The following is a 22,824-nucleotide window of genomic DNA, read 5'->3' as shown; positions in this document are numbered from 1 at the left end:
TGTCATGAGAATGAACACAAGCTCTCGAACATCTACATGGATAAGAACCAAGAACAACCAAGAAACACGATGCAATGCATGCAAGGTTTGAGCTCTCTCCGATGATGCGACCCACTATCCTACCGAGCACAAACCTTATGCTTGCGCATTCCTCTCTAGTCGGCAAGCTCCGTCTTCATCCTATTCATCATTGTACATGCCACCGTCTTCCTCCAACATATACGCCACTGTCTTCTTCGATCTTGTACGCACGCCACCGTCTTCATCCATCTTCAACGCCGTCTTCTCTCTTCATCTTCTACACCGTCTTCGTCTCTCTTCGACACCATCTTCATCATTGTACTCCGTCTTGTCCATCTTGCAACCTTGAGTCCAACATGGCTATGGACTTGACCTAAGATATATTCTCAATGCAACCGTTAGTCCATAGGGATTGTCATCAATTACCAAAACCACACATGGGCAATGGACATGTTCTTTCAATCTCCCCCATTTTGGTAATTGATGACAATCTCTTTGAGAGGGTTTAAATATGGAATTTAGCGAACAACCCAAGTTGAATATTTAGAACAAACTCCCCCATAATATATGCATGTGTGAATGAACTTGAATTTCATTGCATATACCGGCAATTAAAGCCTAGCGGAGTATCCTCTAAATATTCAACCATGCAAAGCAACAAATGCAAGGCATGAAAGGCAAATGCTTAAGAACCAACAAAAGCAATTCCCTTAAACCCTCCAAACTTCTCCCCCATTGGCATCGATTGCCAAAATGGACGAAAGGTTCGGAAGGCCAATATAGTTAGACTTCCTCCGTAAGGTGTGCATTTCTCATAATGTGAGTGAAATCAAATGCACGTATTCAATGACGAATACCGGGAGGGAATCCAACTATATTGAGGATCAAAGATTGCAAGAGGATGTGAAGGTGAGAAAGCTTCGACAAATGAAGCAAGCAACCAATGAAAAAAAAAGAAACACAAGCTTAATAAGAAGCAAATAAAACAAAGCTTGTGCCAAAATCAAAAATGAGTGCTTGAAGATGCAAATAGGCTAAAATGAGCACTCATATCAAATTCTTTGTGGAGTCATCAAGAGATAAACAAGAATGGAAAGAATGGACTCCAACAAAGAGGGATATCAAAAGATATGTACCATCTCTCATGTATATAAGTTTCTTTAAGTGGACAACATCGCAAAGACATTATCTACAAAGAAACATGCACACACAAGATAGGTACAAGAGAAATAGAGCAAGATATCCAAAACAAGCATGCTCAAGGACTTATCTCATTTTAAGAATCTAAACCAAATAGAAAGTAATGAGATAACCAACTCCCAAAGAAAGCAAGGTTCCAAATAAACCAAACCCTCAACGCTTTTCATGATGGCACAAAAGTACCGAAAAGAAAAGGTTTGTCTTCCAAGGTCAAATTCTTGAAATAAGGGAGTGTTCTAGCAAACATAGGAGAGCTCCCCCAAAATTAGTGCACCATTTAGGATTTTGTGTTTGAATACAAATGCACAAATGCGAGATCATCGCTCCACCATTGTTTATCAAAACGCTAACAAGGTTCAAGTAAGATAAGGGTGAGCATAAGAAGCAAGGAAGACACTTGGGAGTCTAACCCACAACAACAAATACTTGGCAAGAGATGAAGCAATTGAGCACATGAGCCAAGTGTGAGGATGATCCGGAACAATACCACACAATTTATTACCAATTGTCCAAGGACAAGAGGTATTTAGGAAATATCCATATGGTAGTTTGTGAGTATGTCCAAGATCATCTTCACAACTAAGAATGCATTTGGTAAAGTGGGATTTGTTTGAGCACACATGTCACATAGGAACAAGATAATCTATAATATCAATTCTATGTGACACAACCTCAAATGTTCACATTTTCTAGGCTTGTAAAATGCACAAAGCACAATACTCCCCCATAATGTGATAAAGACATTTTTCATTCAAGAGGCAAATAAGAACCAAATGAGATAATTAATAGACATTATAGAATTTTAATTCATCATGTCGCACATTTTAGGATTGTGAAATGCACAAAGCATATCACTCCTCCAAAATGGGATAGTCCATTAATTTCTCACATGAGCCAACAAGTAATAAGATGCAATAGGCTCAACAAAGAACAATTGTACATGATGTGCCACCCAACATATATAAGCATGGAAGCAAGATAAGCAAGTAGGAAGCACAACATACACAACCACATGCAAGGTACAAAACCAACACATGTGAAAGGGGAGCGAGTAACTTTCAATGTAAAGGAGTTGAGGACTCGTTACCGCAAGGAGGAGCATGGGTAAAGGATGAAAGGAATAGTACTTGACTTTAGGAGGTGAAAATGATGAAGGTCCCCCAAGTCTTCATGAACTAGTCAAGCCTCCATGCCCTCCACATGTACCTATTGATCAAATTTTGACTTGTTGGTCCCCAACCAAGTTGGGTCCTAAGAAGTTAGTCACAATAGGCTTGGCAACCCAAATGGTTCTTTTTACGAAACCACTTTGAGTGCCAACATATTTGGCAAACACATCGCCAACCTTATCCTTATGTAGAGAATAAGCACCATGGATCAAGATAGGGTTGGATGAGTTACCACTAGTGCAAAAGGAGGAGATGTGGCCCTTCTCACGGCATATGTAGCATCTTCTTCTCTTCTCCTTCTTCTCACTTGATTTCTCCACAACGGGAGCCTTGGCTTGATCCTTCTTGGGTAGTGGCCCTTCTTCAAGTCGAGGTAGACCTTGAGCTTGGCCTTGAGGTAGACCATGAGCTCCATCTTAAGGCCGCTTCCCTTGTTTCTTCACGCCAAGTGGCTTCTTCTTCAAGGGGCACAATCTAACATGATGCCCTTCAATCTTGCACTTGAAGCACACAATCTTGGCGGGGTCCTTCACATGCCCTTAGCCCTTCTTCCGCTTGTGCGTGGTGGACTTGTTCTTGTTGTTGGAGTTGAATCCAAGTACACTCTTGTCATTGGGGAATTGCTTCCCTTCATGACCCTTTACCAAGTCCTTCTTCAAAGAAGTGACTTGGGCCTCGAGCTCTTCGATTTCCCCTACATGGTTAGTAACAACACAAGTACTAGAGGAAGTGGAAACTTCATTGTTAGAGCAACAAGGCAAGGTATGTAATTCACCACAAGATATAGCAATAGCATGGGTGAGTGAATTACTAGCACTAGCACATGGAATTTTAGAACAAGGCATAGAAGGTAGTTCACCACAAGATAAGTCAATAGCATGAGTGGGTGAACTAAAAGCACTAGCATATGGCAAAATAGCATTTTGAGAGGTAGTGCTAGTACTCACATGAGGCTCACAAGATTTTACCTTTGACATGATAGCCTCATGAGCTAACTTTAGCAAATCATGAGAGACTAGAAGATCATCATGGGAGCTAGAAAGCTTTCCATAATTTTCTTCCAATTTCTCATAATTGCTTGTTAGCAAAGCAAGTTGAGCCCTTAGCTCAACATTCTCCTTCAAGATGGAGGCTTCACAAGAGGTAGAGCTAGTAGCACAAGCATTGTCAATTATAGCACAAGGAGAAGGCAACTTAGCAAGCTCTATTAGGTTGAGAGCCTTAAATTGCTCATGTGACTCGGTGAGTTTGATGATCTCACTCTCAATAGCCCTAGAGCTACTTTTGAGAAGCTCAAAATCCTCAAGGAGTTTAGCATGAGCACTTACTAGCTCAACATTTTTAGTTCTAAAATCATGTGCCACCTCTAAAGCTCTATCACGAGATTTTCTTTACCATATATAGCTCTAGAGTAAAGGTCTCCTCAAGATATTCATTGGTGGTTTGTTGTTCTTTAAGAGCTTCTCTAAGAGTTGCAATCTCGTTTGCATACTCGCGCTCATGCTCTTCCTTTTTCTCAATAATTTTTGTGCTCTCAATGGCAAAAGCCAAGATTTTCATAACGTTAGAGCAAGCAAATTTCTTCTTATGAAGAGCATGAAAAACCAACTCACCCATCATGTTTAAGGAAGCAACATTAAGTTCTTCCATATCATCATTCTCATCATCACTAGATATATAGGGTTCCAAGGAAGGAGATACCTTAGAAGTCTTAGCCATAAGGCAAGTGTAGGAACCATGAGGTGATGAAGAGGATGAAGTAATTGAAGCTCCATCCAAGATCTTGTCTTGGCCCATAGCATCTTCGGTTTCCTCTACATTGTTAGTCACACAAATACTAGAGGAAAGCAAAGTATTTTCATTATGGCAACAAGACAACGCAAGCATATCATCATGGAATGAAGATATGCAAGGACTACCAACACTAGCATGTAAAGCATTTATAGTGCTATGAGTGTTCAAGTCCAAAGATGAAACATTGCAATGAGATAGGGATGAAGAATCATCTAGAGAAGGCTCACCATCAACAATGCAATGTTCATCACCACTCACCATATCATTACCTTGTGTCTTACCACACATTGGTGAAGTGGAAGGACTGTGATCATCCTCAATGGTCTTGGACCCACCATATGTATCTCGAAGCTTTGTCCAAAACTCATGAGCACTCCGGAAGGGCGCGATGGAGAAAATCACTACATGACTCACAACATGGCAAAGCACTTTAGTAGCTTTAGCATCTAGATAAGAGTTTTTCCTCTCCTCAAAAGTTGGATTTTGTGGATCCTTAGGAGGAGAAAAACCCATATCAAGAATTTGCTCTACATGTGGGTGCATGCCCCTAAAATAATCAAACATGTAGAATTTCCAAGCATCATAATTAGTGCCATCAAATGTAAAGGTGGAAATGTGCACTAATCCTCTAGCCGACGTCATACTCTCTAGGCGGTGAAGCCCTAGCTCTGATACCAATTGAATGTACTAGGACGTCGCCTAGAGGGGGGTGAATAGGCGGTGTATAAAAACTTCTACTTGAGAGCTAAACTAGGCGGAATAAAACTACAAGTGTTTACTAGTTTAGCTCAAAGCCTAACAACTAGGGGTTTGCCTAAGTGCTCCAATAAACTATGCTAGCATGATGAGCAACAAGGTGATAACAAGATAGGTATAGCATCAATCATGATAGATATCACAATGTAAAGCGCATAGGTAAAGGAGCTCGGGTTGAGAAGTAACCGGTGCACGAGGAGACGACGATGTATCCCGAAGTTCACACCCAAGGGTGCTACGTCTCCGTTGGAGCGGTGTGGAGGCACGAGGCACTCCAATGAGCCACTAGGGCCATCGTATTCTCCTCGAGCCTTTCCTCCAAGGAGAAAAGCCTCGATCCACTAAGGGACCCTTGAGGGTGGTCACCGAACCCGTACAAGCTTGGGCAAACTCCCAAGTATCAAGCTTGAGGCAACTCCACAACACGGAGGCTCTCAAGTACAAGGCCACAAGAGGCTACAACACGCCACACCGGCGGCAAGGCCACCAAGACACCAACGCGCCACAACCGGCACCAAAACCATAAAGGCTACCACACTCCACTAAGGCAATAACGCTACTAAGGCTACCACACCACAAAGGCAACAACGCCACAAAGACGACAAGGCCACAAAGGCTACAAGGCCACAAAAGGCTACATCACCACAAAGGTAACAAGGCCACTAAGGCTACAACACCACCAAGGTCAACATGCCCTCTACGAGACCGAAACCCCGGAGAGAACCCAAACCGATGCACCTAATGCAATGGCTAAGAACACCACTAAGATGCCCAAGTTCTTCTCTCCCAAATTCCAACAAAGCTACAAAAGCTATTGGGGGAATAAGGGAGGAAGAACAAATATGAGGAGAAACACCAAGCAACTCCAAGATCTAGATCTAGCAAGATCCCCTCACTTGGAGAGGGATTCAATTGGTGAAGCTCTAGATCTAGATCTCCTCTCTCCTTTCCCCCAAAAATATGCAAGAAATAGTGGGGGGATCAAGAGGAGGATCAAACAACTCAAGGTCAACAATGGAGGAGAGAGAATGGAGGGAAAGAAGTGTTTGGGTCGGAGGTGGAAGAGGGGTATAAATAGGGGCTCCAAAATATAGCTGTTGGGGCTGGAAAAACGGTCAGATTCGCGCCCAAGCGGTACTACCGCTTGTCAAAGCGGTACCACCGCTCGCGCGCGAACTGCGCAGAAAACAGCTGAAAAACGCCCCAAACCGGTAGTACCGCTGTGCAAAGCGGTACTACCGCTTGTGCTGAAAACTGGATCGAATCTGAGAAAGAGGGAGAGAGAAACGCGGGGCAGCGCAGAGCAGTGCGGCAGCATGCGTGATTGCATGCGAGGGACAGTGCAGCGTGGCAGCAGTAGTAGCAGCAGCGCGGTGGGGCCAGCGCGTGCGAGCGCGGGATCGAGCGGGAGGCTCTCCCGCGGGTCAACGCAGCCGCATGCGTGTGCGTGCGCGTCCCGCGCGGGGGTGAGCTGGCGGCGGCAGCGAGCGATGCGGGCGAGTGGAGCGGCGGCTTGCTGCGGGGCTCGCTGGGCCGGAGGAGGGAGGCGGCCCACGCGGAAGGAAGAGCAGGAGGCAGCAGCGACTGTGAGAAAAAAAACGGGCTGGGCCGATAGTACCGGGCCTGGTACCGTAATAGTTACGGTACTACCGGCCTGGTACCGTTCCGGTACCGCTCCGGGTCCAGTAAGCCTGGAAGGGCAGTCCGGTACTGGGCCGGAAGCCCAAGCGGTACTACCGCCCCCTTTTTTTCTTTTTCCAAATAAGACGCAATGTAAAATTCATAACTTGAGCTAGGAAACTCGGATTGCGGTGAAACCAATTTTGTTGGAAAGAGGGCGACGAGAGCTACCTTCTCACATGATGAAATCATGGAAAAGAGTGGATGATGATTTTCCCATGGTCATAGAGGTGTAACCTCTCAATATGGTATATCGGGAGAATCATCACCCTCGCACATGCAACATGCGATGCATCCGGAATCCGTTTCCGATGAGCTAGAGCTTGTCATAAGAATGAACACAAGCTCTCGAACATCTACATAGATAAGAACCAAGAACAACCAAGAAACACGATGCAATGCATACAAGGTTTGAGCTCTCTCCGATAGACCCACTATCCTACCGAGCACAAACCTTATGCTTGCGCATTCCTCTCGAGTCGGCAAGCTCCGTCTTCATCCTCTTCATCATTGTACATGCCACCGTCTTCCTCCAACATATACGCCACCGTCTTCTTCGATCTTGTACGCACGCCACCGTCTTCATCCATCTTCAACGCCGTCTTCTCTCTTCATCTTCTACACCGTCTTCGTCTCTCTTCGACATCATCTTCATCATTGTACTCCGTCTTCTCCATCTTGCAACCTTGAGTCCAACATGGCTATGGACTTGACCTAAGATATATTCTCAATACAACCGTTAGTCCATAGGGATTATCATCAATTACCAAAATCACACATGGGCAATGGACATGTTCTTTCACTTGTATTGGTCTACCACCTCCGTGGCCCGACCAAAACAAAAAAATCTCACTTTTATTAAAATTGATCTTAATCCCAAACAATTATTCAAACATACACAATATCAGCTTCATGTTCAACGCCTTTTCTAAATCGTGCTTCATAAAAATAACGGTATCATCCGCATATTGAATAATGGACACCCGCCGTCGACTAAATGGGGTATGAGCCCATCCACTTGGCCATCCTCTTTGGCCCTATTCATAATAATTGCTATCATATCAACGACAATATTGAAAAGGGTCGGGGATAAAGGGTCTCCTTGTCTGAGCCCCTTGCGCGTTTGGAAATAATGCCCAATATCGTCATTTACTCTAACACCAACACTACCACGACTCACATACTGTTGAATCCATTGACACCACTTCGGGTCAAAGCCTTTCATACATAAGGCTTGTTGTAGAAAATCCCAATTAATTTTATCATATGGTTTTTCAAAATCTAATTTAAGAAGAATCCCATAGAATTTATTTCTATGCAACTCGTGAATCGTTTCATTAAGAACAACCACACCCTCCAAAATATGTCTCCCATGCATAAAGGCTGTTTGCATCGGCCTGACCACCTTGTGTGCGGCATCGCTTACGCGATTGGTGCCCACCTTTGTGAAAATCTTAAAACTTACATTAAGAAGATAAATAGGTCGATATTGTTGAATTTGTAATGCATTTTTTTTTTTGAGAGAAGAACAATGGTTCCAAAGACTTCACGACTGATTTACATCTCTCGCTGCAGCTGTTCAGTGGTACCTTTATCAGCTTACTAGAACTAGGAAGCATAGGCGCGGCGACACGCCGCGCCCGTAGACGGAAGAAGGGAGAATTCAGGAGGTAAGACATTGTAATGTGCAAGAATATGAAATGTGCGCATGTAAGATAGAATTTAATCTTTTCAAATCATATTTTGTTCTTTTGGTCTTAAAAAGGATGAGATCCGGAAATTCAATTCGGCTCCCGGGTGCGTATGCTCCCTCTACCAAGAAAACATATTTCGAAGTGTGGAAAAATTTTGACAAAAAATTCTACATGTACATCTCCATAATATATGTGTGTGCGTCAAGTTTCACGAAAAAATAATATTTTTTGTGGCCTATGTAAAAAAGAGAAAACTTATCCTGTGAAAAGCATTGTTTTTAGCACTGAATTTTGTCTTTTTTACACACGTCACATGATAAGTTTATTTTTTATGAAACGACTTTGTGAGCGCTTAGCACGTGAAGATGTACGTGCGAATTTTTTGTTTCAATTTTTTTGAAATTTAAAATATGTGTAAGATGCATTTTAAAATATAGGGAGCATATGCTCCCATGTTCCAAAACACCACTCCCCTATATATAGGAGCATATTTATAACCGATCAGTCCACAAGTGAATTGCCACCGAACTCCTTAACTGGAAGACATACTACATCAGCAAGTGAATGGCATGATGCATTTTTCTGTAGTAATTACTTCCAGCATACTACATATATATAGTTGATCAATAACCGTTCCTGCACTATATATATTTGTTGATCATGCCTGCTTTTGGCTAAACTCGAATTAGCACATCAGCAAGGCCGCATGGATCGAGAATATCTTTCACCACTGAGGGACCAATGACGCAAACAATGGCCTTACATTTTCATGTTCCATTCCATACAGTCTATTATACCTCAGCATGCTGCAAACGTGTACACCTTCCTTATTACTCTCATGGGTTTTGTCTTCCGGATACTTTCCTGGCTAGTTCTCTAAGGATCATATCCTTGCCTGTCTCAAATGCTCCCAATTTGCTTGTAAGTTGGAAAACAAAGAGAAAAAGAAGAGTGACCGAGCGAATGTATAATAGGGAAAGAGGAAGAAAATAGCTACCTTCAGAACAGCCAACCAGCAGCTTGCCAAGACGAACCTCTGGTATGTAAGCACCCACATGAAAGTATCAGACAGAGCAACAGAGAAGAAGCATCTCAAACAGCAGGATAATACAAACAAAAGTCAGCAAGCAGAAAACTAAACGTTAAGCAATGAGGTAGCATGTCAATGCAGCTACTGCTCTTGATTCAGCAGCAACATGCTGACAACAAAAAGGCACATCTATAATATCTAAATTGGAACAACCCACTAAAGGTATTTCTCTCAACATGCAAGCTACCCACCTCATCAAGCATCATTGACCAATCCTAGCTTTCCATGTCATGGAAGGCTACCACATCATCCACCACGCCATGTCATATTTTTTGTTTTTAATTTTTTCCCAAAGCTAAGTGCACACAACAATCATCTTCTTTTTCTTAGTTACCCCTTCCTCTTCGCATCCTCCACCGGTTTCATGCAGCCAAATTGCGTTTTTCTTATCTTCCACATTAAGCTCAATCTCAATCGCTTCATCTCCTCCACTAACTATTCCAGGTAGAAAATGCGCAGCTGATAATTAGATTTATAAATATATTTACTTCTCTGTCTTTCCATCTCCTCCACCAAGTCCCATCATCTTTCATCTGCTCCATTATCATCTCCACGAAACATATATAGCTAGGGCACTCAACACGTGAAGGGCTGGATCTTTCTCTTCACCCTCCTCCTGCAGTTTTGCAATCCTTGGCCTCAATGTTCTACCGCTAGATCATGGCATGTCCTCAAGCAGCCGCACATGAACAAGACATTGGTCCTCTTGGAGTTGGCAAATTCCGAACTTCTATCCTAGCCTCCTGAGACCAGCAAGCCCAACGCCACAAACTCGAGGAGTGCCGGCCGCCGTAGACGAGTATAGTTGCAGGACGACCAAGTCTCCATCAATGACTTTAACATGCTCCGATATGGTATTCTGAAGTATGGACCTCATGTACACTGTTCCATATTATTCATGCTAATTTCAAATTTACGTTGCAATATCACTATTACAGTTACTCGATGCATATGATTTGGAATTATTTTGTTGTTGCTGTAGATCTGTTCACTTCAGGGGCTTTACCAAGTAGTGTTGCTCTGATCTGAATTAGCAAAAATGAAAAGGAGTAGCTACAATGCTCTTATTGTGGTTCCTATCGTCTTCAACAGATTGGTCGGAAGATATAGCTTTGCCTTTTGACAATGTAATGTCTAATACTCAACTTGGTGTTCTACTGTAAAATCTTACATACATATATTTCCTCAATGGGTCATAATCAGAATTACACATGAAAAGACGCACTCCTCTTTTACACACCACACGTTTATTTTTACCTCCAAAGAGTTACACTGTTTTGACTGATACATAGTATTTAGTTACTGTTGGACGACTCTCTTTCATCTAATCTCCAAGATAATATTTATAGCATGATTCTAGCAAAGTACGGCTAAGCATAATTCCAAAAGATTGAATCTGCTTTATTTGTGAAATGTCCACTGGATCAGCTCAATAGGTTTTTGCCTTCAAATATGTGCAATACTTATTGTGGCAAGCAGAGTAAAAGAATATTTATGCATGCTAATTTCAAATTTACGTTGCAATATCATTATTACAGTTACTCGATGCATATGATTTGAAATTATTTTGTTGTTGCTGTAGATCTGTTCACTTCGGGGGCTTTACCAAGTGGTGTTGCTCTGATCTGAATTAGAAAAAATGAAAAGGAGCAGCTACAATGCTCTTATTGTGGTTCTTATCGTCTTCAACAGATTGCTCCGAAGATATAGCGTTGCCTTTGACAATGTAATGTCTAATACTCAACTTGGTGTTCTACTGTAAAATCTTACATACATATATTTCCTCAATGGGTCATAATCAGAATTACACATGAAAAGACGTACTCCTCTTTTACATGTTATCACCACGCGTTTATTTTTACCTCCAAAGAGTTACACTGTTTTGACTGATACATAGTATTTAGTTATTGTTGGACGACTCTCTTTCATCTAATCTCCAAGATAATATTTATAGCGTGATTCTAGCAAATTACGGCTATGCATAATTCCGAAAGATTGAATCTGTATTATTTGTGAAATGTACAGTCGATCAGCTCAATAGGTTTTTGCCTTCAAATATGTGCAATACTCATTGTGGCAAGCAGAGTAAAAGAATATTTCTGGTTGATTTATCTCCAATTGTCTACTCCATTTTTCATGTAACATATTTATTAGTTGTGTTATCTTGACATGATACACTTATTTTTTTTAGCGTTGTTTGCCTACCTCAGGCTATTTTACTATCCAATATGATTTTGTCCTAAAAGAATATATAAAATGTAATTGAAATTTCATCTATGGATCCCGCAGCAACGCGCGGGGTATCATCTAGTTATTCCTATTTAAGGTAAATCTTGAGTACAGTAATATAAGACAATGCATACAAAAATGATAAGTTCCAACAAAATAAGATAATTCCTGAAACAGATACACTGTCAAATTAATCCAATAGAACAATTTACTTACTATATGGATATGATTTTAACTGTTACGATACCCATAATATTAGAATTCCCCTTTTAGGCGCTCATAGCAGCAGACATACGAAAGCATAGGACATGTGACACTTAATAATTTATTGGATCCCATGGGAAAAACATATCAACACCAGAAGCTAGAATACCAGGAGATTCATGCATTGATCGAAGATGTGATGTTTCATTGGTAGTTATTTTACCAAAGAGAAAATAATTAGGTTTGTAGAAATAGAGCAAGAATTTTTCTTACCTGCATTAGCCCTGCCATACTGATCTGATGGTTGACCCGAGCGCGAAGCACGGATATTAACATGATTAACCATGTTTTTCCCTGAAAGGCATTATCACTTCAAAATATGCTATGTCATTCTTTAATAATGAGGAAGGACGATCAGGTATTGATGCAACCACCTGAATTTGGTTTCATTAGAAAATTGCTGACAATATTACCAAGATTATCTTAACAGGTGAGTAAAATCTGCACTCACGAGTCGATTAGTGTACATCTGAAATATAAGAAAATGCATGGAGGAGAGAAGAAGGTATTACTTGCAAGTTATATGAATATGCACATAAATCTAAGGCATGACAGACTTATGTGAATCTGAAGGTTAACAACAAACACACTGAGGGGCCAAACAGGGAAAATGGAAAACGGAAAAGCAATGCATCACACAGGGAGTGGTTTTGTCAGTGCCATACTTACTTACACACTCTCCTAATAGAGGATCTAGTGGCACAATCTGCATCCTTACATACAATACTATTCAGCACTACCGATATGGTGGAACACAATCTTTGGATTGGGTGAAACAACAAATAACCAACTAAACCCAAGTTCTGGTTCAAAAACAAATGAGTAAGAGGCACCAACAATTGGTCCTATTACCATTAGCACCAGACTGTAGTCATCAGGTTTCACAAGGAGTGAAGTTATACTGTTGCACATACATGTTTTGTGGTTCCTAAATTGCCATTAAGAAAATAATTAACTACACCTATAGCAGATTAGAGCTAATTAAGTTTATTTTTAAAATATTGAGACTCACCATATGCGAGTCAGTTTCACAAAAGATTGGTGAACATATTAGTGACAACTGATCAGTTTCTTTCAGGCTATGCCCTCTATGTTTATGTAGAGTAGCAAATAAAGACTCAAAGAAGGCTAACAAATTACGCATCAAATATTCTTGTTGAAATGTAGCAGTCTGCAGGGGACACTATAGGACGATGCTTGGATACATTAGTAGGTGGACTCTTCCCCTGTACCTTCTATTTATGGCGTGGAGATACTGAGCATTGTCCATGAAAATGTATTAAGATACAGAAACACAGCTGTACCTTGCGAGGCCGAACCTTCTGGCGAATCATTTTCAGAAATTCTAATACTAATCTCATATGGTATCAGTACTGAGAACGCACAATACACATGAAACCTGAAGGAGCATCCATGGCTCTTGTCTCTTCATCATTTATCTAATGCACAATAGACAGCGCTTGCTCCGCAATGTCACCTCTCCACATTTGCCAGGGAAAATTTGTTAGATTTAGTCATTTAGATACACTCATCCACCCACACATAAGGAACCTGCAGAAATAAGAAGTGCACACATGGTAAGGCAAGGAAGAAAACACAGTGCTGTTGAACCAAAAACACAATCAGATCAACTAAACGATGTACCAACAAAAGCTGATCAAGTGAAAATCTCCAAAGAAAACAGAAAGAGCAAACCTCCAGGATGAGCTGGTGGCTGTCCACCGCTGCCGCTGTCTGCAACTCAAAGCAAGTCGAACCTTGTTTGTCACGATGGGGGAGTCACCAGGATCCATAGTTCCACACCCCAGAAAAAGAGATACAGTTGCTCAAGCTCGATCACCGCCGTCACCATTCAGGTCAGCGCACGACCACCTCCTGTACAGCACCTCCGCGAGGCCCAGCAATCCCACTGGTTTCACAGCATCTCTGGAGAAAACGCTGGCGCCGCTGCAGCACCGTCGCCGGCGACTGGAAACCCCAGATTGAGAACTCCAGCAAGGCGGCGACCGAGAGATACCACCGTCCCGCAAGAACGGCGAGAAAGTCCTAATCCTGTCAACCCCCAGTAATCAACATCGGCGGTTCGTCGATCCCATCCTAGCGAACGTAGTCGAGGGGAAGGGAACCTCATCAGAACAACCAGGGCCGGTCCTGAGATTTTGAAGGCTCGGGGCGGAACTAAAATTTTGGACCCCTCTTACTAATTACTATAACTTTTTTACCCACATGTATGAGATGATGAAAAATAAATACTTTAAGTATATCTAATTGCAATATTCATATAAAAATAATAATGTTTACATGATACCTTAAAATTTTCTGCGCCAATTCCTAGAAGCAAAGTCACTGACGATGGAATCAATATCAATCTCTGTGATTCAATTAATTTTTCTTCTTGTTTTTTCCTTCTTTTTTTAGCACCGAATTCAGGCGCCATGATCAGTTAACCTAGCTCCTACAAATAAGAACAACAACTACTAATCAAAATTTAGAACACGAATTAGAGATAGTTAAATTTCAAGAGAACGGCGGCGGCCGGCATTCTTTTCTTACCTTCTATGCAGATTCGCTGCAGGGGATTGGCCGATTGGGACTGCGGCAACCAGAACCAGCGGACCAGGCAGCAGCGTCGCATGCAGCAGTCACGCAGGGGCAGCGCCGCAGCGGCGGCAGCCGGCAGGACGCAGGAGAGCTGGAAACTGCCTGGGCGAGGACGCCGGGCACGAGGCGGTTTCTGTTCCGCACTTCCGCGTATCTGCTTACGATCCAACTATCGATAATCGATCAATGATCTGCCGATCTTGCCTGCTCGTGCGGACGTGCGGTCGTGCCTGTACGTATTCATGGCCGGCCGGCCGGATCGGCAACTGAAAGAAAAAAAAAAGAAAGGCCCAAAGTATAGAAAGCCCATTTAAAAATGTTAATTTTTTTTGCAACTTATAGTAAGCCTATATAAAAAAATTGGGCCCCTAAATTTTTTGGGCCCGGGGCGGCCGCCCCGCTGGACCCCCCCAGGGCCGGGCCTGAGAACAACTCGCTGACGGAGCACAACCATCGGTAAGACCTAGCCCTAACATATTTACAGGCTGGACCCGGAACACAGGGATCCCACTCGGCCACTCCCCACCACCGGCCGCCGGAGCGGTAAGCAGAGAGAAGGCAAATAGACAGACTCGCACGGAGCAATCAGCCGGGGAAGTGCTGCTGCCTTTTCGCTTTCCACGGGGAAGAGAACAGAAAATCTAGATATTTCTGATATGGACACGCAAAGTTTATCCGATAAGCCAGAAGAGGACACATACCTTACCGTGAAAAATAACGTGGCAGAACGTGAAAGACTCACCGCTTTAAAACCGTAAAAACGTGATTACCGGCAGCAATCAAAGCAATTCAAAGGAAGGCAGAGTCGCATCCGGTAACCGGTAACCTTCAGACGGAAGAAAAGGAAAATGCAAAACAGCTGATTGCACTAATTTAACGTGGCAGTAAAGATGGAAAGCACGTGTCAGGCAACGATTGGAGGGATGAAGAGATAAATAGACCATCTACAGTGGCTAAATCAATCTGAGATGTGGTAAATTGATTACCTTTTATATAGTGTATAATATGTGTCTGTTCAGTGGTAGTGCCTTACCATAAAGAGTTATGTGGCGTGCCATCGATTTGGTTAGGCTATGTTATGAAGCATTCCCACATCTTGTTGGACTTTTCAACGCTGCCAATAATGAAAACAGTTGCAATGCGAATTTAGGGTACACAGTTTGGTTTACTTGCTTTAAAGCAAAGGCCTTGGACACTAGACATGCATATCTTATATTCAAAATCACCTCCTCTGTATTCTAATCACTTTGATGAAAATCGGCCAGTTAGAGGCAAGATTTTTCATAAAATAAATATTTTAAGAGAGTGCATAATGAAAAGCAGAAGTGAATACAAATCATCCCTGGCTAGGCACAATCACAAGTAGTTCATTCTACTGGGTGCATAGTTGAGCGTACATGACAAACAATTGACTAGCTAAAAATATATACACCTTATGCTATACATGAACTAGTCGATGCTTCGTTGATCGAGGAGTTACAAGCAGTGGTGGACCTAGAAACTTTTTGAAGCCCGGGCAAACTACAGATCAAAATCATCTTATGCACTTTAGTCTGTAGTTTGTCCGGAGAAGAGGGACGCTAGGTCCTACCATGGTTACAAGAGCCTCTATGGAATCGAATCAGTACACGAGAACGGGTTCATTCTCGAAGAAAGCAAAATGTGTCCAAAACATGATTCCAACCTAGCAAGCCAAACCTTCAGTACTATCGACCATCTTCTATTCGCACCTCTTCCACTTCAATCCCACAAGAAACTGATCTGGACGGTAGTGCCACATTGATAATAACTTTTTTGCGAGCCAAGTATATGACCGCAGCAACATAGGCCGCCATGAAAGGGAAGACAAGGGTGCTAATTATTGCTTTAGCAAACCTTGGTAGGTCACTATATACAAGCCAACTGATGAAGCTATTACAAAAGAAATAAGTATTGATGCTGATGATCACCATAGACAGGATCCATGAGGTTCGCGTGATCTACAGAGTTAAGGTGAAAATCAATGTAAGAACCATGTAGAAAAAATAAACAAAAATTAAATATGATGAGAAACAGTACTTAAGGATGGAGCCCTAACAAACGAACAATTTATGGTATAAAAGTAACCAATTGTATGCATGATTCAGGTTGTGTCCTAACACATTCCTATCCTCCTCGCTTGGCACAGTCTACAACTGTTTCCATTTTACACCTTTTCAGTTCAGGGTATGGTTGGTGATGATTGGCTGCATAGAGATCAGGGTAGCTAGGTCTTGTGATGAAAATGGGTCAAAGTGGTGCCCAAGTACAATTCTAACAAGAATGTTGTGAAATAATTCTACATTTTATTTAAAAAATGGTACTTGGTACTATCTCTTCCAGACTTTTTATTATTGTCGGAATTCCATGTTAATAAGTCATTTTTATTCTACCATGCACCATCTGGATAATTATCGTGCATTTTTGGTTCTTTTCAGTAAGCACAATCAAATCTAGAGGGTCCATAATTCTTTATTCTAATATCACTAACACGTATGTAGGACATGAACCCGCCTATCATTAACAAGAGCATTTGTTTTTTAAAACAGGATTCACAGAAACCCTCCTAATCAAATCTTTTTGCTGTATTCACACTACACAAGTTATCTTGGTAAGATAATTCCACATGAAAACTTGATTATAAGCATAAGCATAGTATAACTTACCGATATTGAGTTCTTGTAAGGTCCTACCATTGAGGGACAACTACTGAATTTGAGGAGAGGAATGAGAGCAAATGGCAGGACAAAGGATAATATGATCTGTAACACACACAAAAAAAAAACCATTATAAAACATTTGCATATATTTTACGTTCAATTTTCTGCAATGAGTTGAACTAGAGAAGTCACCGCAGCTATATTGATAAGTTGACGAACTCGTAAAGCACCACCGATGCTACAAATTATCAAAGTAGGCACCACAGTGAGACAGGGAGCAACGAGATATATGATTAACTTTCTCATCCCTGAGAATCCCTGCAAAATTCACGGTAAATGCTTTACACTGAAGGAACATTAGGAGAAATCATGTCAACGAATTAATATAAATATCCTATGTTATTTTAAAAACTTGGGCTTGAATGTATTTCTCAGGTTTGACACACTAAGTATATAACATCTGAATAGTTAATAAGTATGTGAGTAATGGTATTTCTATACACACATGCTTTTTTTTTTCTAGTCCACTAGAACTATGGCAGCCACAACTTTTTACTGTATAATTTTCAAGCCTCCCCTACAGCTTCTTAGTCAAACAGAAATTATAGCAAGCATATAACTTTACCTCTATATTCCCGTACCTTAAGTTCAGTCTTAGAATGATTCCGTGGTATGGTCTGATATGAGCTCATCATGTAATAGAACTCGTATGTGCACATTGCAATTCCGTAAGTTCGAGAGAAAAATCGTATGTCCCTAATTATGTTTTATAACAGATATTGTTTTCTTGCATGAATTTATACCACATATGCAAAATCTGTCTATCTATTTATCCATTACTTTACTAAATATGAACTCACTGGAAAATCTCACTTTGATCGGAGACAACAGACACATAAGCCATTTATCCTGTTGGATTGAATATGTATACTTTTAAATTTAGCATATATAATTCTGTTGTCCAATATGTATACATGGCACACAAATCCTGTAATGGCATGATTTTTATCCCAATGTAAGAATTGTTTTAATACTTTTAAATGATAATTCACAAAAAAGATGTCCTTTTGGATATCTTTTTTTTTTTTGGTTCACATCGACTATGGAGTATTTGCATTGGCCTTATTTTCAAATGAGCTCAAGACAATAGACTGGCCCATGCGGGTGCATGAGTTGGCAACTAGTATATATTAACTTTGCAAACTCTTGCATTCAATAAAACAAATCTACCTGCATAATATATTGGCCTGAATATGTGGTAATCACCGCACAACTTTGTCCAGAAGCTAGTAATGCCAAACAGTACACAACTGATTTTGACCTTCCCAAAACATTCTGCGAAACAAACAGTTGTAATTTACCTTGATGAATATTTTTTTATTTTACACAATTTGTATAATTTGATTCTTTCGAAGTAATTCATCTACATGTATATATTGTGTCTGTTAAAGATCAAAAGGTGTACATAAGAATGGATTTATATCAATTATGTACTATGCATTTCGTATAACTACAACAGATGTTTCATTATACTTCTAAAATGTAAGGCCGATGATATAATAATGTTTCCAGGAGTATTAACCTTGAATAGTATGAATGCTGACTTCAAAGTAAGACTGCTGCATGTGTCAGTCTCAAGTGAAATATTATCAACACATATAGTTGCAGATAGCGACACAATGGCCACATTTACGAGTAGCGCAAGAAACAAGGCGAGTGCATTATCTATCAAGAAGAACACCGATGCATCCTGAAAAAATATTATTGACATTATCATCATGTATTCTGGAAATAAGTAAAAAAAATAATGTGGATAATATGGAGCCATTTGTAGTTACAAAAATGATAATTTTGTTATAATATTCTCAGTTATGCCACCTTTAGCCAGTAATGAAATTAGCTCGCATTTGTATAGTGCTACTTTTATTATGTTCACTTACTTTATTCTCCAAATTATACTAGGAATTAGTACAACTCCTTGTTTAGCCAACTTTGTAAGGTTTACCATAAATACAATTCAAAAGGTTTACCTTAACTGCTTCACATGATGATGGTATGTTTCTTGATATAACCAAAGAAGAATGTAGGAAGAGATTGTGCCTATTATGTCAGAAAATTGAAATCAGTGAAATATATAAATGTCTTTCTAAGTTTCATGCTAGACAAAAACCATGTGGTCTGATAGAAATCCATCTGTGGATTAGTCACTTAGCTTTTTTTGGATCCATCATTTAAATGTGCTTTTTATATCATCATTTAAATGTGTCAAAGATCCTTGGAGGATAGATGTTTAATAGGTGCAGTGAAATATTAGATAATGTTTCTTAGTTAAAACATTGTCTAATATTTCACATAGTCTAAGTAATAGATGTGTTAATTCAACAATAAATATGGATTGACTATTCATGATGTCTCTATTGGCATTCAATTCATAAATATGTAACGTTATGAGTAACAAAGTACACCTATGTGAAATATTAGATTGTTAGAAAATTCTTTTAACTGATATTCTCATCAGAACACAATTTCAACAGTAATAACCAACGAGGCAAAAAAATGTCTCATACTTACGGCAGAACAAGAGCGCTGATCAGGGCAACTGCATCTGAGATAGCATAATGTCCTCTGAGTCTCGGGACAAATAACCCCTCAAGTAACTCGCTCACTGGAGTATTGACCTGGTTCAACTCTATAAAGAAACACGAGGCCATGACGAGCATAAAAAGTACAATCATGAACTCCAGTTTTCGGACCTTAAGAAAAAGAGACACCATACATGTTAGTGCATTTATTATCACACGCATATATATAGAAATGCTATTCAGCACCCCTTGTCCAGAAAATGTTATTCTACACCTAAGATAATTTTATGTTGTTAAATTCAACATTTATGTGTGCTATACAAATAATTGCAGTCGTATTGACTCTCAATGAAAACATTAAGATAATAAAAATATATGAGTCATCATAGTGTAAAATCACAAAAATTATGTATATTTGTATATCACGTAAACAGGAAAAAGTTCACGCCATGTCTATAATTTCCTACGTTCTTCTCGACTTCTTAGGTAGAACAAAATTACATGACGACATAAAAATCATGTAGGAGTTGCCAAGAAACACGGGGGTGTGGGTGAAATAGCGTTTTCCTATGACATAATTAATGTTGAAACGATAACTTTTTTATTATCATGTTAATGTAGGAAGTCTCTCGCAACTGTCTTACATTAGCCACAACCTATATAGCTGAATCCATGGAGGGTACGGTATTGAATTGACTAGTTTTGGAAGCAATATTTTGTACTATTATATTTATTTGATAGTTCATATGTACAAAATATCAGCTTCAAGGCAGAAAAGTGTTAAAGGTGTATGATAATTCAGGGAAACATACCAATTCGTTGCTTACAGAAAACATGTGGTGGTTGTTATGATATTGTTTGCGTACAGAATCAATTACATTTTGGTTATTGCAAATTCTTGAATGATCAGTCTATTATGTTTTAGAGAGGCACTCAATGTCTTACCCCATAGCTCTGTAATCCTAGAAGTAGGATGATGGTAGCTCCACATATGAGTACACCGGCCCAAAACGGAATGTGAAACAAAATGTTGTATGCTAAAGCAGTTCCTAAAACTGCACAAAGAATAAATAATGTTAACATAGAAATATAAAAATTTACATTAATTAATAATATATTTAACTTATAAACCAGGTATTGTAGAAAGGACCTCATCCCAACCATAAATTCTATAAGAAAATATTTCATGTTACAACCCTTAGTTGGTATAACCTGTACACATGTTTTCTAGACCCTTTATGCTTTATTAGTATAACACACTTGAAAAGTTGCAAAATCCTGAAACTCTAATAACCACACATTTCGTTTCATGAATTGTGCAGACCGGTGATAGTACTATGTGGGACAACATTTGAGCGTGAATTTGTATATTTCTTGTAGGTGTTGCTAAGGGATAAGATGGTTCTTTACCTAAACAAGCCACAAGGATATCTACCGGATCTAAATCCGCACCGATTTTCTATATGCATGATTGAAATATTATATCTGCGCTATTTGCATCTCACATGACGTGAGTACCCTGGAGATCAAATGCAAAGGGGAGAATATCATTTCTAACTAACACACAAAAATAAACTATACATAAATATCAGTTAACAAGAATTCAAACAAGTGCAAACAAACAAAATACGAGCAGCAAGTGATTCAATACCTCCTGGTATAGTGGCAGCAATCACGCCTAGCTCAGCGAAAAACCATAAGCCGTATCTAACATACTTAGGGTATTCACCCATACACAGCTCCGCAAGGTGCCTTCCTAATTATCATTATGCATATATGTTAATCTTCATACCAATTATAACTTCACATCAAGAGCATGCTGATGATAATCTCACCTGTGACGACACCAAGCTTCGCTGCCAACGACTGTATAATCAACACGAAGATGAACCCAAACAAGAGAACCCATAATAACTGAAGATAGACAATATTTAGCTATTCTAGAATGATGGATGGAATAATTTTAAGATTTTGGATAAGTAGATCCAATAACAAAAGATACAGGGAGAAGAATATTTCAAATATTTATACCTCGTATCTGTGACTGTACCCAGCCTGTAAATCAGTTTGCACTGTGTGTTGGGCAAAGTTTAACTGTCAGAATTAGTACATTCTCAAAGAAAGCAAAGAGAAAACGTAACCAAAGACTGCAACAAAAACTAAATGTTATCATATTCTTTATGGTTATATCTGGCCATATTTTTCAACAACACCAGACCAATTAGGTTGCAATCCTGACAGTGATGACGATCCAGATGGTTGTCACAAAGCAAGTCGCCAACCTACTGGTGTACTTCTGTGAGTTTATGTGTGGCTGCCAACATAGAGCTAAATACATGGAAACTGGAGAGAGATTTTCAGATCTAACATACATGGTAGCTTTTATAGAAATCTGCCATTAAGTGGTATTTGGTGGTTCAATTTCTCCATTCTGGATAACAAATTGTATCTGAAATTTGTGTTAGGGTGTGACAGCTCTGCAACATCCTTCTTTAACATAGAATACACTCATTGAAGTGTATTCTAGATCAGAAGTTATTGAATCAAAGCCTCTAGTTGCAATGAGTTGCATATGCGCCAATTTTTAGCAAGGGCTTACCATCGGATTAATAACATAGATGGACATATACATTAGAAAGAGGCATAGGAAACCACATTGAAATTAAGTCAACACAAGGAAAAGAAGAAAGGAACTAGGCTGCTTGGGCTTACAACTGCTAGGATCGAGGTAAGCCATGGAGATGAGAAATCCTGGTCCAACGTGTCCTAGAAATCTCTTCCACCTCGGTCCCTGCTCAAAAGTACAAGTTTAGTGTAGCTGACTGATGGAGTATCATTTTTGTAAGAACCATGACACCTACACGTACCCCACATCTTTTTAGAGATTTTTGGCTAACAAAAAAATATCCAACAATGTAGCACAAAAGGTATATTGACCTAGAAAAACTGAGGTCTAGATGTGCTATTTGAGAGAAAAAAAAATGGCAGACTTTGAAGAATTATATATTCACATATAATTGCTGCCATGTGTAATTTTTGTGTAGGCCACATACTATATGTTCTCCC

At 40.0% G+C, this 22,824-nt stretch overlaps 1 protein-coding gene and 1 long non-coding RNA gene across 3 annotated transcripts in view; both read right to left on the bottom strand.

The window, feature by feature from the left end:
• Window positions 1-8,999: 8,999 nt before the first annotated feature.
• On the bottom strand, window positions 9,000-13,748 carry LOC124688908. The gene is made up of 3 exons (XR_006998668.1): window positions 13,593-13,748; window positions 12,111-13,448; window positions 9,000-9,350 (listed from the first exon to the last, which is right to left on the bottom strand). It is a non-coding gene; the product is annotated as an uncharacterized LOC124688908 (long non-coding RNA).
• Window positions 13,749-15,841: 2,093 nt separating this feature from the next.
• Window positions 15,842-22,824, bottom strand: part of LOC124693529 (metal transporter Nramp4-like) — an 11,090-nt gene continuing 4,107 nt past the window's right edge. Inside the window, exons 2-13 of one of the 2 annotated variants that reach the window (XM_047227003.1) lie at window positions 22,471-22,549; window positions 21,790-21,830; window positions 21,594-21,672; window positions 21,410-21,514; window positions 20,704-20,813; window positions 19,748-19,929; window positions 19,207-19,276; window positions 18,759-18,926; window positions 18,407-18,511; window positions 17,369-17,494; window positions 17,183-17,278; window positions 15,842-16,477 (exon numbers count right to left, since the gene is read on the bottom strand). In XM_047227003.1, the coding sequence (XP_047082959.1) occupies window positions 16,205-16,477; window positions 17,183-17,278; window positions 17,369-17,494; window positions 18,407-18,511; window positions 18,759-18,926; window positions 19,207-19,276; window positions 19,748-19,929; window positions 20,704-20,813; window positions 21,410-21,514; window positions 21,594-21,672; window positions 21,790-21,830; window positions 22,471-22,549 (1,434 nt within the window). In that variant the 3' untranslated portion in view covers window positions 15,842-16,204. Of the gene's footprint in view, window positions 16,478-17,182; window positions 17,279-17,368; window positions 17,495-18,406; window positions 18,512-18,758; window positions 18,927-19,206; window positions 19,277-19,747; window positions 19,930-20,703; window positions 20,814-21,409; window positions 21,515-21,593; window positions 21,673-21,789; window positions 21,831-22,470; window positions 22,550-22,824 lie in introns of those variants that run through there. The other variant, XM_047227004.1, reaches the window with a different exon arrangement.

The sequence above is a fragment of the Lolium rigidum genome, chromosome 2 (assembly GCF_022539505.1).
Source record: "Lolium rigidum isolate FL_2022 chromosome 2, APGP_CSIRO_Lrig_0.1, whole genome shotgun sequence".
Lineage (NCBI taxonomy): Eukaryota > Viridiplantae > Streptophyta > Magnoliopsida > Poales > Poaceae > Lolium > Lolium rigidum.
The sequence above is the reverse complement of the archived record's forward strand: the minus strand, read 5'-3'. Positions and strand labels throughout refer to the sequence as shown.